The 16,248-nt window shown below is 48.8% G+C and overlaps 1 protein-coding gene across 1 annotated transcript in view; it reads right to left on the reverse strand.

Moving 5' to 3' along the window:
- cs (citrate synthase) overlaps window positions 1–15,412 on the reverse strand; it is a 66,250-nt gene extending 50,838 nt beyond the window's left edge. The window contains exon 1 of the mRNA XM_085973006.1: window positions 15,274–15,412. Within this exon, the coding sequence (XP_085829132.1) occupies window positions 15,274–15,411 (138 nt within the window). The 5' untranslated portion in view covers window position 15,412. The remainder of the gene's footprint in view (window positions 1–15,273) is intronic.
- Between the last annotated feature and the right edge of the window lie 836 nt (window positions 15,413–16,248).

Here is a 16,248-nt window from a genome sequence, read left to right on the forward strand (position 1 = left end):
GCACAATCCAGGATTTCATTTGTGCGCCGACTGATTGTGACAGGCAGCTTATGCCACCCATTTTACACTCTCACCGCAATGGGCCAGGCAGCCTGGAAATGGTTGCATTGCCAGAGTCCTCCCCGTTTCGCAAACTGGAAAGCATTTTCCCCCAAAAGGCCAGGGTCAGTTGCAAACAAGCGCCGAGGCTAAACAACTCGGCCAAGTGTGCCAGATTCCACGAGTGAATTTAATTTAGTGAACAAACCCGCCCCAATACACACCAATTAAAAGCTCAGGTACCGGTGCTAAAATTGGCATTTACATGGCTAATTAGTAAACTTGTAGAATGGGCATATAATTGGCAAATGAAGTTCAACACACATAAATGTGAGGTATTACATTTTGGTAGGAAGAATGGGGAGGTCACTTATCACTTGGAGGGTGCGAGTCTAGGTGAGGTCGAGGAACAAAGGGATCTGGGAGTACAAATACACAAATCACTAAAAGTTGCGACACAGGTTAGCAAGGCCATAAAAAAAGCAAACCAAGTACTAGGGTTTATTTCTAGAGGGATAGAATTGAAAAGTAGGGAACTTATGCTAAACCTGTATCAAACCTTGGTTAGACCACACTTCGAGTACTACGTACAGTTCTGGTCTCCATATTATGAAAAGGATATAGAGGCACTGGAGAGGGTGCAGAGAAGATTTACAAGGATGATACCAGAAATGCGAGGGTATACATATCAGGAAAGGATGAACAGGCTGGGTCTCTTTTCTCTTGAAAAAAGGCGGCTGAGGGGTGACCTAATAGAGGTCTTTAAAATTATGAAAGGTTTTGATAGAGTGGATACAGAGAGAATGTTTCCACTTGTGGGGAAGAGCAAAACTAGGGGCCATCAATATAAGATAGTCACCAAGAAATCCAATAGGGAATTCAGGAGAAACTTCTTTACCCAGAGAGTGGTGAGAATGTGGAACTCGCTACCACAGGGAGTGGTTGAAGCGAATAGTATCGATGTATTTAAGGGGAGGCTGGACAAACACATGAGGGAGAAGGGAATAGAGGGTTACGCTGATAGATTTAGATGAGGAAAGACGGGAGGAGGCTCGAGTGGAGCATAAACGCCGGCATGGACTGGTCGGGCCGAATGGCCTGTTTCTGTGTCGTATATCCGATGTAATCTATTCAGTGAAATTTGAATTTTACAGTAAGTTTCTAATTTTTCCTTAAAAGACACAAGATTTTGATATTTTTTAGTTAGGCTGTCAATGGCACCAAAAGCCCGAGGCTCGATGTAGATACACGTGCAATCATCACGGAGGTTGGATTGTTTCCAATCGGACACCGATGGGCCCGCTGTGCACTTGCAGCATTTATCACTTCATTTTACCGAGAACAACCAAATTTCAGCTTGGAAATGTGGTAGGACAAAGCAGAAAGAGGAGCCTGCGGAAAATGAAAGTTAGTGGGCAGAAATAACAAGGTCAGAAGAGGGAGAACATAAAGAACATAAGAAATAGGAGCAGGAGTAGACCAATCGGCCCCTCGAGCCTGCTCCGCCATTCAATAAGATCATGGCTGATCTGATCCTAACCGCCAATCCACTATCACAGAACCATCTCCTGAATCTAACAGAATTAGACACACGAATTGGATCAGGCTACACGGCCCCTGGGCCCGCTCCGCTACCCACAGGGCCATGTCCGATCCGAACCGAGACTCATGTCCAAATTCCTGCCCACTCCCCATAACCCTAATTCCCTTTACTTCTAGGAGACTGTCTATTTCTGTTTTAAATTTATGTAATGATGTAGCTTCTACAGCTTTTTGGGGCAGCATATTCCATGGACCTACCACCCTCTGAGTGAAGTAGTTCCTCCTCATCTCAGTTTTGAAAGAGCAGCCCCTTATTCTAAGACTATGCCCCCTAGTTCTAGTTTCACCCATCATCGGGAACATCCTCCCCGCATCCACCCGATCCAACCCCTTCACAATCTTATATGTTTCAATAAGATCGCCTCTCATTCTTCTGAACTCCAATGAGTAGAGTCCCAATCTACTCAACCTCTCCTCGTATGTCCATCCCCTCATCCCCGGGATTAACCGAGTGAACCTTCTTTGTACTGACTCGAGAGCAAGTATGTCCTTTCTTAAGTATGCACACCAAAACTGTACGCAGTATTCCAGGTGCAGTCTCACCAATACCTTGTACAACTGAAGCAATACCTCCCTATTTTTATATTCTATCCCCCTAGCAATGAAAGCCAACATTCCATTGGCCTTCTTAATCACTTGCTGCACCTGCATACTAACCTTTTGAGTTTCATGCACCAGGACCCCCAGATCCCTTTGTACTTCAGTACTTTCCAGTTTCTTGCCATTAAGATAATAACTTGCTCTACGATTTTTCCTGCCAAAGTGCATAACCTCACACTTTCCAGTATTGTATTCCATCTGCCAAATCTCTGCCCACTTACTTAGCCTGTCTATGTCCCCTTGCAGGTTTTTTATGTCCTCCTCACTCACTACTTTCCCTCCCATCTTAGTATCATCTGCAAACTTTGATATGTTACACTCGGTCCCCTCCTCCAAATCGTTAATATAGATTGTAGAGTTGGGGACCCAGCACTGACTCCTGCGGAACACCACTAGTTATTGATTGCCAGTCTGAGAATGAACCATTTATCCCAACTCTCTGCCTTCTGTTAGATAGCCAATCCTCTATCCATGCCAGAATATTACCCCCAATCCCGTGACTTTTTATCTTAAGCAATAATCTTTTGTGTGGCACCTTGTCAAATGCCTTTTGGAAGTCTAACTACACTACGTCCACTGGTTCCCCTTTATCCACCCTATATGTTACTTCCTCAAAGAACTCCAGCAAATTTGTCAAACATGACTTCCCCTTCATAAAACCATGCTGACTTTGTCCTATTAAATTATGAAAGTGCAGAAAGGAAAGTACAAGGCTGTGCAATGAGCGCTGTTGCAGCACAGCAGGAAGAATGCCCCAGTATATACACACACACAGGATACAGAAAAGACTCAGTCAGTCCATATAAAGACACGAGCTATGAGTGTATCTAAACCCAGCATCGAAGCTTTGACCACGCTCGATCAGCTCCGATGGACGGGCCACATCGTCCGCACGCCCGATGCGAGACTCCCAAAACAAGCGCTCTACTCGGAGCTCCGACACGTCAAGAGAGCCCCAGGTGGGCAGAGGAAACGCTTGAGGGGCACCCTCAGAGCCTCCTTGAAAAAGTGCAACATCCCCCACTGACACCTGGGAATCCCTGGCCCCAAGGCTGCACAAAGTGGAGGAGAAGCATCCGGGAAGGCGCCAAACACCTCGAGTCTCTTCGCCGGGAGCAAGCGGAGGCCAAGCGCAAGGAACGCACGTCAACCCAAGCACCCCACCCACCCGCCCCTTCAACCACTGTCTGCTCCACCTGTGACAGAGGCTGTAGGCCCCACATTGGACTCATCAGTCACCTGAGAACTCATTTTTAATGTGGAAGCTAGTCATCCGAGGGACTGTTTAAGAGAAGAGATTGGTGCTCTGCTCGGCCCCGATCTGAACTTCAAAACCCCACGCAAGACCAGCTACTTCCACATTTCCAACCCTACACGTCTACCATTAAAACCCTCACCCAGCCAATTCTGGCTTTGATTTTTCCAATGCTCTCCTGCCCAGATTCCCACGATCGAGCTACACAAGCTCCAACTCATGCAGAACGCTGCCTCCTTGGTTGCAATCCCATACTGAGCCCCAGCACTCCCACCACCTACCAGGCTTTTGATTCCAAAAAGCCTAGCCTGCACGGCCTTGCTGCACCCTCTCCACCCCTAGCTTGCACTTTTCCAACGCTTATCTCTTCTCGGGAATCTCCTCCCTCCATCCCATTAAGAGCACGAGTCTTAAACCACCAAACCGCAAATTTATCTCCCGAACCTCGCCTCCCACATTCAAAAACCTCCTTAAAAGCTCTCTCTTCCACTGCGGCTATGACCACATCCCTTAAGCTTTCTCCTACATGCCGCTCAAACTCTCCCCCACCCAAAAAAGACACCGTGGAAATGCTTTACCCAGCAATGTAAGCTGGCATGCGACTGATTTCAGAAGTCCACTTGCACACAATTAAACTGCCTTCATCCGGTTACTTTTCCTAAATCACCTTCCGACTACATATTAGGAAAGTAATCCATACTTTAGACACTACAAACAAAGCAGAACTCAAGTCGATCACAGAATACCTTCTCTGATAAGCATTCACTAGCTCCAGCTCTGGTGGATACGGGAAGCCGCAGTTCAAGATAAACTGAAGACACAGATAAGATCGGAACATTTACACAGCACCAGCGGGATTATATAATCAGCTTTGATGACATAAAACGGAAAAGATGCATGCCTCTTGAGGTTCGCCTGTCACTTTAATTCTCCGCTCCACTCCCACTCGGACCTCACTGTCCGTGGCCTCTTGCATTGTTCCAGCGAAGCTCAACGTAAGCTCGAGGAACAGCACCTCATCTTTCGATTAGGCACTTTACAGCCTTCCGGACTCAACATAGAGGTCAATAATTTTAGATCATAACCTCGGCCCCTATTACATTTTTTTTAATCCACAATTTTTGTTTGGCTTTTTTTCCTTCTTCCCTCCCACATGGCCGCTGTCCTTCATTCTGCCAGCGCAATTCACACCTCATTTAGAGCCACCCTTTGTTCCTTAACTTGTCCCATTACCACCTCCTCTCGCTCTCAAGGGCAGCACGGTGGCATAGTGGTTAGCACTGTTGCCTCACAGCGCCAAGGACCCGGGTTCAAATCCGGCCTCGGGTGACTGTCTGTGTGGAGTTTGCACATTCTCCCCGTGTTTGCGTGGGTTTCCTCCGGGTGCTCCGGTTTCCTCCCACAGTCCAAAGATGTGCGGGTTAGGTTGCTTGGCCATGATAAAAATTGGCCCTTAGTGTTAGGGGGGTATTAAATACGTGGGGTTAAGGGGTTACGGGGATAGGGCTTGGGTGGGATGGCTGTCGGTGTAGGGACCGGGTGCTAGGGTTTGGATGATCAGCCATGATCACATTGAATGGCGGAGCAGGCTCGAAGGGCCGAATGGCCTGCTCCTACCCTCAATGACCTTCCCTTTTGTTCTTTCATCCCCTCCCCCTTTTCCCAGCCCCTAAACCTGCTTTCCATTCCCTGCTTTTTTCCAGTTCTGACGAAGGGTCATCGACCTGAAACATTAACTCTGTTTCTCTCTCCACGGATGCTGCCCTGGCCTGCTGAGTTTTTCCAGCGTTTTCTGTTGTTATTTCCTGAGGTTTGCACTTGGGCGTGTGTTTAACCTTGTAGTTAAAATCTGTTCTCGCCTCCTCTTCCCCCGTCCCCCCACCCCCACCAGCCCTCAGTGCCGGGCTGTCTCGAGAACAAAGTGCCAACCCTCACTTCCCAGGCCTCGGCCAATGCCGCACGGGAGCCAGCTATTCTCCTCCTCTTCTTGGGCAGTCCCTCGGAACCGAGGATGACTTGCTTCCACATTAAAAACCAGTTCTCAGGTGACCCATCTGCTGCATGAATGATGTTGAAATAGCTCCAGAAGAAGTTGAAAGAGACCAAGGAGTCTTAGAAAACTCAATGTTCAACAGGTCCAACCATTGCAGAGCAGCGGTCAAAAAAAAGCCAACAGGATGATGAACTGCATAGCCAAAACAAGAGAGTATGTCAGAGGAAGCCATGATCAAACTGTACAGTGCACTGGTCAGCCTACACCTTGGGCACGGTGATCAGTTGTAGTCACTGAGGAATAAAGGAGCTAATCATGCATCGGAGGCAGTGCAGAGAAGAGTCACGAGGCTGATCCCCAGTGTCAGAGGTCGGGTTATGAGAAAAGACTGGAGAAACCTGGGCTTCCCAGCTCGAAAAGGATGCGTCTGAGAGGGGATTTTAGAGTTATACAAGGTCCTTAAGGGAATTGGAAACGTACAATGTTTATCGAGGAGCTGCACCCCCCCCCCCCCGCCCCCCCCATCTGTCGTTCAATGACCCGTTCCTCCAACCAGGAGACCGCTGCCCTCAGTGTCCAGGTGGGTGCAAGCTTACCTCAAAATGGTGCAAGAGAGGGTGTATCAGAGTGTTACAGTGAGGGGTGTGGGGTATAGGAGTGTGTTACAGTGAGGGGTGTGGGCTATATCAGAGTGTTACAGTGAGGGGTGTGGGGTATAGGAGTGTGTTACAGTGAGGGGTGTGGGCTATATCAGTGTTACAGTGAGGGGTATGGGGTATATCAGTGTTACAGTGAGGGGTATGGGGTATATCAGTGTTACAGTGAGGGGTATATCAGTGTTACAGTGAGGGGTGTGGGGTATATCAGTGTTACAGTGAGGGGTGTGGGGTATATCAGTGTTACAGTGAGGGGTGTGGGGTATATCAGTGTTACAGTGAGGGGTGTGGTATATCAGTGTTAGTGAGGGGTGTGGGGTATATCAGTGTTACAATGAGGGGTGTGGGGTATATCAGTGTCAGTGAGGGGTGTGGGGTATATCAGTGTTACGGTGTGGGGTATATCAGTGTTACAATGCGGGGTGTATCAGTGTTACAATGAGGGGTGTGGGGTATATCAGTGTCAGTGAGGGGTGTGGGGTATATCAGTGTTACATTGCGGGGTGTATCAGTGTTACAATGCGGGGTGTATCAGTGTTACAGTGAGGGGTGTGGGGTATATCAGTGTCAGTGAGGGGTGTGGGGTATATCAGTGTTACAATGCGGGGTGTATCAGTGTTACAGTGAGGGGTGTGGGGTATATCAGTGTTACAGTGAGGGGTGTGGGGTATATCAGTGTTACAGTGAGGGGTGTGGTATATCAGTGTTAGTGAGGGGTGTGGGGTATATCAGTGTTACAATGAGGGGTGTGGGGTATATCAGTGTCAGTGAGGGGTGTGGGGTATATCAGTGTTACGGTGTGGGGTATATCAGTGTTACAATGCGGGGTGTATCAGTGTTACAATGAGGGGTGTGGGGTATATCAGTGTCAGTGAGGGGTGTGGGGTATATCAGTGTTACATTGCGGGGTGTATCAGTGTTACAATGCGGGGTGTATCAGTGTTACAGTGAGGGGTGTGGGGTATATCAGTGTCAGTGAGGGGTGTGGGGTATATCAGTGTTACAATGCGGGGTGTATCAGTGTTACAGTGAGGGGTGTGGGGTATATCAGTGTCAGTGAGGGGTGTGGGGTATATCAGTGTTACGGTGTGGGGTATATCAGTGTTACATTGCGGGGTGTATCAGTGTTACAATGCGGGGTGTGGGGTATATCAGTGTCAGTGAGGGGGGTGGGGTATATCAGTGTTACAGTGTGGGGTATATCAGAGCCAGCTATTAGGAAACGTGTGGAAGCAATGAGTCACCCTGGTATTTCCCTTTCCTCTCTTCACTCTGCAGGAGTGCATCACCTTCACTTGACATCTCAACACAAGGCTGCGAACTAAATCAGGACTAGAACATGGTGGGGTGGGCAGGGAGTTATACCATGTTATGCAAAAAACTATCCTCGAAACCAAAACCTTAGTACAGCGGACCGTGAAACCCACTACTTCTCTACTACCCCCTCACCACTGCCCCCTCCCAATGGTAAAAGCCCCGCTTCCTGTATCTGCTACCTACTGCAGCAAAGCCAGCACAGACCATCTTCGGGAACCAACTCCAATGCCTGATATTTGCTGTCTGCGCCACGCCAGAGCTCCCCAGGAACCAGCGGACACGCCTGTCCCTGAAGGACTCAGAGTGTCTGAAGCCAATAATGAATATCCCGACCGACAGGCTCCAAAACTTGCCAGGCAACAGGCGCGAGATTAATCTATCGCACTATTAGGCTCCAAAACTTGCCAGGCAACAGGCGCGAGATTAATCTATCGCGCTATTAGGCTCCAAAACTTGCCAGGCAACAGGCGCGAGATTAATCTATCGCGCTATCATTCTTTCCACAGCTGTACCAGGCAATTCAGCAGAAAGGCAAACACTCAATGATTACAGTACTGATCAGAGCATTACATTCAGCAGCAAGGAAATAAATGTCCAGCGGAACAGCTAATGGCAACACCCGAAACTGAAAAATAACAGGCCAGACAGTAGAAACACATTCCCAAACCTTGAATAGATATATTCAGTTTTCTCTCATGTTTCTTGTTATTCCCCCCACCCACTTTTAATGGACCGTTAATTCTCAGCAGCCACGCTGCTTGTGTTGTGTTCAACTGGCGACTTGATATAAGCAACATAAACTCTTCTAGCCAGCATTTTTTTTTGGAAGGAGGTACTGTACAGTGAATTAAAACTTTATGGGGAGGGGATTGAGTTTTAACAGCAAGCTACTCACTGCCAGAATTATTTTTTTTTTTTTTTTAAACAAAATACACCGAGGATAATTAATTTACTTGCCGGTACGAGTTCTTGGTTCAAACACCTTGGGAGGGGGGTGTTCCACTGGCAAAGGGCAGATCAGATTAAGAGGTACTGCCAGCCAAAGGGCTGTAAAAGCCAAACATTTAATCAGAGTTTCTAAATGTGCCAGTGGTCGCAAGGAGGAGGGAATGAAGCCAGGAGGAGCCGGCACATTGGGAACAGATGGATGGAGGCGTTAGTCCCAGTCTCGCGTCCCTCCCAGCACCCGTCTTGAAGCAGCACTACACATCTTGGCTGTAATCTCCAACTGCTTCGATTTCTATTTGTCCGTGTGATACGAGCAATGTGCCTGCCCAAAGAGGACGGTGGTGGAACTTGGTGAACTGCGGCCGGTGCTGTTACTATTACAACTGTACTCGTGCACAGTTCTGGGCTCCATATTACGGTGGCACGGTGGCATAGTGGTTAGCACTGTTGCCTCACAGCGCCAGGGACCCGGGTTCGAATCCGGCCTCGGGTGACTGTCTGTGTGGAGTTTGCACGTTCTCCCCGTGTTTGCGTGGGTTTCCTCCGGGTGCTCCGGTTTCCTCCCACAGTCCAAAGATGTGCGGGATAGGTTGATTGGCTATGATAAATTGACCCTTAGTGTTAGGGGGATTAAATACATGGGGTTACGGGGATAGGGTGGGCTATGTGTTGGTGTAGGGGTTACGGGGATCGGGTGGGATATGTGTCGGTGCAGGCTTGATGGGCCAAAATGGCCTCTATCTGCACTGTGGGGTTTCTGTGATTTCTGTGATTATAGAAAGGAAACAGAGGCACTGGGGAAGGTGCAAAATAAAGGTCGATACCAGAACTGAAGATATACTCATCAAGAAAGGGTGAACAGGCTGGGGCTCTATTCTCCAGAGAAGGGAAGGCCAAGGGGGGACCCAGTCTTAAAGATAACGAAAGGGTTTGATTGGATAGACGTAGAGAAAATGTTTCCACTCGTGGGGCGAGACCAGAACTAGGGGCCATCAATATAAGACAGTCACCAATAAATCCAATGGGGAAATTCAGGAGAAACTTCGTCACCCAGAGTGTGGTGAGGATGTGGAACTCGCCACCACTGGGAGTGGTTGAGGCGAACAGCATTCCTGCATTTAAGGAGAAGCTGGATAAACACGAGGGAGAGGGGAATAGAAGGATATGGTGATAGGGCGAGGTGGAGTTGGGGTGGGAGGAGGCTCGTGTGGAGCATAAACCCCGGCACGGACCAGTTGGGCCGAATGGCCTGTTGCTGTGCTGTGGACTCGATGTAACTCTTGTCCTACACCGCGATAGTTCTTACAGCCGAGTGGCTTGGGTAGGGCATCCAGAGCCTAGCATATAGTATGGGACTGGACTGCCGTAGGCCCAGACCTGTCGGGGAGACTCCCTTCCCTGGTGGTCAGTGAGCCAGATGGGTTTTTAACAACGATCCGGCACCTTTCATAGCACAGGAGGCAGCCATTCCCTTTTCAAAGTCACTATTAAATCTGCTTCCACCGCCCTTTTCGGCAGTGCAGTCCAGATCATAACACGACTGTAACCGGGGCTGAGCGGGGGGGGGCTACACCCGCCGCCAGTCGTCAACGCACGGGCATCACACAGTAAGTGACAACCCCAAAGTTACCTTGCTGCGTTAAGTGGACTCCCGGCGCGCAGTGGCCGACACGAGCTTTACTGTGGGGCCTGCTGCACCGCAGCTTTCCCTTTTAAACCCCGTCGATCGGCTGGCGTGTGGCCCGAGGGAGACCAATAGGAACTGGGGAGAAAGGAGCGCCACATACAAACAAAATCAAAGAATGTCAGTTAGTCTGACTGCACATAAAACGAAGGGTAGGCTCCTTTGACTAGTTAAATTAACAGCTTTGATTACAGTCAACTGTAATAGAAACATAGAAGATAGGAGCAGGAGTCGGCCCCTCGAGCCCGCTCCGCCATTCAATGAGATCATGGCTGATCATCCAAATTCAGTACCCTGTCCCTGCCTTCTCCCCATATCCCTTGATCCCTTTAGCCTTAAGAAATATATCTAACTCCTTCTTGAATATATTTAATGAATTGGCCTCAACTGCCTTGTGTGGTAGAGAATTCCACAGGGTCACCACTCTCTGGGTGAAGAAATTCCTCCTCATCTCTGTCCTAAATGGCTTACCCCTTATCCTTAGACTGTGACCCCTGGTTCTGGACTCCCCCGACCATCGGGAACATCCTTCCTGCATCGAGTCTGTCTAGTCCTGTTAGAATTTTATAAGTTTCAATGAGATCCCCTCTCATTCTTCTAAACTCCAGCGAATATAAGCCCAATCGAGACAATCTCTCCTCATACGTCATTCCTGTCATCCCAGGTATCAGTCTGGTGAATCTTCGCTGCACTCCCTCCATGGCAAGAACATCCTTCCTCAGATAAGGCGACCAAAACTGCACACAACACTCAAGGTGTGGTCTCACCAAGGCCCTGTACAACTGCAGCAAGGCATCCTTGTTCCTGTACTTGAACCCTCTCGCTACGAAGGCCAACATACCATTTGCCTTCTTAACCGCCTGCTGCACCTGCACGCTTACCTTCAGCGACTGCTGCACAAGGACACCCAGGTCTCATTGCACTTCCCCTTCTCCCAATCTATTGCCGTTCAGATAATAATCTGCCTTCCTGTTTTTGCCACCAAAGTGGATAGCCTCGCATTTATCCACATTATACTGCATCTGCCATATCACCCAACCTGTCTAAATCATACTGGAGTTTCTTGGCATCCTCCTCACATTAATAATAGTAATATTGGTACAGACTGACACTTACTACTGAAACTGACTAATTGATTCAGCATCCCAAAAGAGTGTGAATGCTTTATTAAAAGGATCAAACAGATTGAAATAGCATTCCAAACATCCCTTTTTTTTAAAAATATGAAAATTTAGTTTCTCTCAAGCTTCCCCAAAGCGTTGACTCTTTGCATTCCACAGATGCTAGGCATCCTTCACGAGAAAGCCTAGAGAGAGTGGCTATTGGCAGCCTGTTCAAACCCTGGGGAAGAGCGGGGAGTTCAGAGCCAAATGCAATTCTGCCCTCTCACCCGACAGACACATATACTCAGCAGGGATCAGTGGATAACAACCATGAGAAGGAACTCAAGACGAATCTCCCCCCTCCCTCTTTAGCCCTGGTGTGTGGAGGCCAATTGTTGCACTGCACAGAAACAGGCCAGTCGGCCCCACTGGCCTTCGCAGTGAGAGGGTTCGAGTACAGGAACAAGGATGTCTTGCTGCAGTTGTACAGGGCCTTGGTGAGACCACACCTTGAGTATTGTGTGCAGTTTTGGTCGCCTTATCTGAGGAAGGATGTTCTTGCCATGGAAGGAGTGCAGCGAAGATTCACCAGACTGATACCTGGGATGGCAGGAATGACATATGAGGAGAGATTGGGTCGATTGGGCTTACTCTCACTGGAGTTTAGAAGAATGAGAGGGGATCTCAATGAAACTTATAAAATTCCAACAGGACTGGACAGACTAGATGCAGGAAGGATGTTCCCGATGGTCAGGGAGTCCAGAGCCAGGGGTCACAGTCTAAGGATAAGGGGTAGGCCATTTAGGACAGAAATGAGGAGGAATTTCTTCACCCAGAGAGTAGTGAACCTGTGGAATTCTCTACCACAGAAGGCAGTAGAGGCCAATACATTAAATATATTCAAGAAGGAGTCGGATATATTTCTTAAGGCTAAAGGGATCAAGGGGTATGGGGAGAAAGCAGGGACCGGGTACTGAATTTGGATGATCAGCCATGATCGCATTGAATGGCGGAGCAGGCTCGAGGGGCCGAATGGCCTACTCCTCCTATCTTCTATGTTTTCTATGGTCTATGCTGGCATTTATGCTCCACATGAGCCTCTTCCCACCCCTCTTCATCGAACCCTATCGCCACACCTTTCTCCCTCATGTGCTTATCTAGCTTCCCCTTAAATGCATCAATGTTATTTGCCTCAACTTCCTGTGGTAGCGAGTTCCACATTCTCACCACTCTCTGGGTAAAGAAGTTTCTCCTGAATTCGTTATTGGATTTATTAGTGACTGTCTTATATTGATGGCCCCTAGTTCTGGTCTCCCCCACAAGTGGAAACATCTTCTCTACGTCTACCCTATCGAAACCCCTTCATAATTTTAAAGACCTCTATCGGGTCACCCCTCAGCCTTCTCTTTTCTAAAGGAGAGCCTTTCCTGATAAGTATATCCCCCTCAGTTCTGCTAGCATCCTTGCGAATCTTTTTTGCAACCTCTCCAGTGCCTCTGCATCCTTTTTATAATATGGATCCCAGAACTGCGCACAGTGCGCCAAGTGGCCTGCTACCACCCTAGCGAAGATCAGCTAACGTAACACAGGTTGTGCAATTTAATGGTTGGTGTAGCTCAGTCGCTGAGCCATTGCGACGCGGGACTTTCAAACATTTTTAAATAAAGACATCACCAAATTAAAACAAGCCCACCCCCAAAATACATTAACAGTCAGTGACAGTCAGCATGGCAATGCACGACTCCACTGCCCCCATTCACCTCATTGTCTTACTGAAGATCAATACAATAAATCTTAACTACACCGTAAGTTTTAAAACATCTTACACCAAATACAATCTGAGTGTGTTGCGCATCTCCATTGTTATAAAACACAAGAACAAAAAGGACAAGTTTGTTGCCGGCATAGACTGGTTGGGCCGAATGGCCTGTTTCAGTGCTGTATATTCGACGTCGTTTAAGGTTAAGCTCAACAGGCCTCTCAAAGTAGATTCCAACCATAACATCGTCCCATATCTGGCCCGATCTCATTTTAGCCCTGCACCATCAGAACTACCTAACCATTTAGCTATTTTAAGCTGAGAGGAAAAATTGGATCGGCTGGGGTTGTTTTCTTTGGAACAGAGGAGGCTGAAGAGGCTTAATTGAGGTGTATAAAATTACAAAGGGCCTAGATAGTGGATAGGAAGCACCGATTTCCCTTAGCAGAGAGGTCAATAACCAGGGGGCATAGATTTAAAGTAATTGGCAGAAGGATGAGGGGAGTTGAGCAGAACTTTTTTTCACCCAGAGGGTGGTGGGGGTCTGGAACTCACTGCCTGAAAGGGTGGGAGAGGCAGAAACCCTCACCACATTTAAAAAGTACTTGGATGTGCACTTGAAGTGCCGTAACCTACAGGGCTACGGACCAAGAGCTGGAAAGTGGGATTAGGCCGAATAGCTCTTTGTCAGTCGGCGCAGACACGATGGGCCGAATGGCCTCCTTCTGTGACACAAATTTCTATGATTCTATGATTAGTCACCTAACCATTATTTCCCATTTGGATAATGTGCAATTAACAAAAAATAATCTATATCCAGTCCACAGCCAATGCTTCCAGCAATCTGTAACCTAGCACTGTCACAAGTTGACAGACACACGTTCAGTCTCCATTCTTCAGTCTTCTCTCTCTACCCTTCTAGTGCTATCTTCCCAACTCGGAGGGCAGCAAAGAGGCATTCTCGGGTGACTGCCTGCTTCCAGGACAGGAGAGCAGCACAGGTCAGACCTACTTTCTCCACCTGGCCAGGATTTAGTGATTCTTAAAACCGAAGGCAGCAAGTGAGGGGCACCCAACTATCATATTTCACCCCACCACTCCCTTAACAGAGGAGCAACAAGGGGATGTTTGAGAAACAACCTGGGGGCAGTCAGTGAAAAATAAAACCCTGGGATACTGGGGGAGTGAAAGACCTTGGGATATTAAGGAGGGGTTAAAGACCTTGGGATATTAAGGAGGGGTTAAAGACCTTGGGATATTAAGGAGGGGTTAAAGACCTTGGGATATTAAGGAGGGGTTAAAGACCTTGGGATATTAAGGAGGGAAGACCTTGAGATATTAAGGAGGTGAAAGACCCTGGGATACTGGGGGAGTGAAAGACCATGGGATATTAAGGAGGGGTTAAAGACCCTGAGATATTAAGGAGGGGTTAAAGACCTTGGGATATTAAGGAGGGGTTAAAGACCTTGGGATATTAAGGAGGGGTTAAAGACCTTGGGATATTAAGGAGGGGTTAAAGACCTTGGGATATTAAGGAGGGGTTAAAGACCTTGGGATATTAAGGAGGGGTTAAAGACCTTGGGATATTAAGGAGGGGTTAAAGACCTTGGGATATTAAGGAGGGGTTAAAGACCTTGGGATATTAAGGAGGGGTTAAAGACCTTGGGATATTAAGGAGGGGTTAAAGACCTTGGGATATTAAGGAGGGGTTAAAGACCTTGGGATATTAAGGAGGGGTTAAAGACCTTGGGATATTAAGGAGGGGTTAAAGACCTTGGGATATTAAGGAGGGGTTAAAGACCTTGGGATATTAAGGAGGGGTTAAAGACCTTGGGATATTGTGGGGATAAAGACATTGGGATATTGTGGGGATAAAGACATTGGGATATTGTGGGGATAAAGACATTGGGATATTGTGGGGATAAAGACCTTGAAATATTGTGGGGAAAAAGACCTTGAAATATTGTGGGGATAAAGACCTTGAAATATTGTGGGGGGGTGACTAAAACCTTGGGATGACCCTCAGGGGGGTCATGGAGGACCAGAACAGAGCCGAAAGCAAAAAATAAAACACATGTATTAAAGAGAATAGGAGCGAAACCCGGCCATCACCCAGCCCTCCCTCCCTCCCTCGCTGAAACCCGGCCACCAGGAGGAGCGGGGCGCTGACACAGCCCGGCAGCAGCTCCAGCTCCATAGCAACAAGGCGGCTGCGGCCTAGCGCGGCTGCTGGAGCCTGGGGGTGGGGGGTCGCTCACTCACTTCACCGTGTTCCCCCGCCCGGCCTCACACCCCCTGCCCTCCTGCTCCTCCTCACCTTGGTGCTGTGCAGCAGCCGGCCGGCCGCTCGGTGAGCTGCCAGCAGGGACATGTCGCTCTGTCTGTGACTGGGTAGCGGGCGGGCGGGCGGCCACAAGGTTGAAAGGTCTGAGAGAGAGAGGGAGAGAGAGCGCATGCGCCGGCAATGGGCGGGGTTTAACTCACCGGCCGGGGTCGCCCCGGCAACCGCCTTCCGTCCCGCCCCCTCCCCTCTCCTATTGGTCAGAACTCGCCGACCTGCCGCTTTCCCATTGGCTGCCCCCTCACGTCAATCAGGCTGGCTTGTGCACAAGGCGGCTGATTGACCTTTTTTTTATTTAAATCTGGTGGTACTTGGTGTCCATACTTAAGAAAGAACATACTTGCTCCCGAGTCACTACAAAGAAGGTTCACGGCCTGGCTAAAAAAGCCATCAATTGGTCCAGGCAGCGGGCGGTCGAGGGGGTCGTCCGGCCGGATTGCCTCCCTCTCTTCCGCGGCCATGTTCGCGGCCGGGTGGCCCTGGAGATGGAGCACGCGGTGTCCGCCGGCGAGCTCGAGCTCTTTCGAGACCGGTGGGCGCCGCGGGGACTGGAGTGCGTAGTTGGTTTAAACCACCAGATTTTAATTTAAGGGGTTAAGTTTTGTTTCGGGGTTTATTGGATTGGGTGTATTTGTTTAATGTTTTTGTTTTATTGGTTTAAAAAAAAGAGGAGCAATGTGGTCCTGAGTGAGAGGAGAAAGAACATACTTGCTCCCGAGTCACTACAAAGAAGGTTCACGGCCTGGCTAAAAAAGCCATCAATTGGTCCAGGCAGCGGGCGGTCGAGGGGGTCGTCCGGCCGGATTGCCTCCCTCTCTTCCGCGGCCATGTTCGCGGCCGGGTGGCCCTGGAGATGGAGCACGCGGTGTCCGCCGGCGAGCTCGAGCTCTTTCGTGACCGGTGGGCGCCGCGGGGACTGGAGTGCGTAATTGATCTAAGAGGCCAAATTTT

Source organism: Somniosus microcephalus, chromosome 33, assembly GCF_052327205.1.
Source record: "Somniosus microcephalus isolate GS21.2 chromosome 33, FLI_Smic_1.0, whole genome shotgun sequence".
Lineage (NCBI taxonomy): Eukaryota > Metazoa > Chordata > Chondrichthyes > Squaliformes > Somniosidae > Somniosus > Somniosus microcephalus.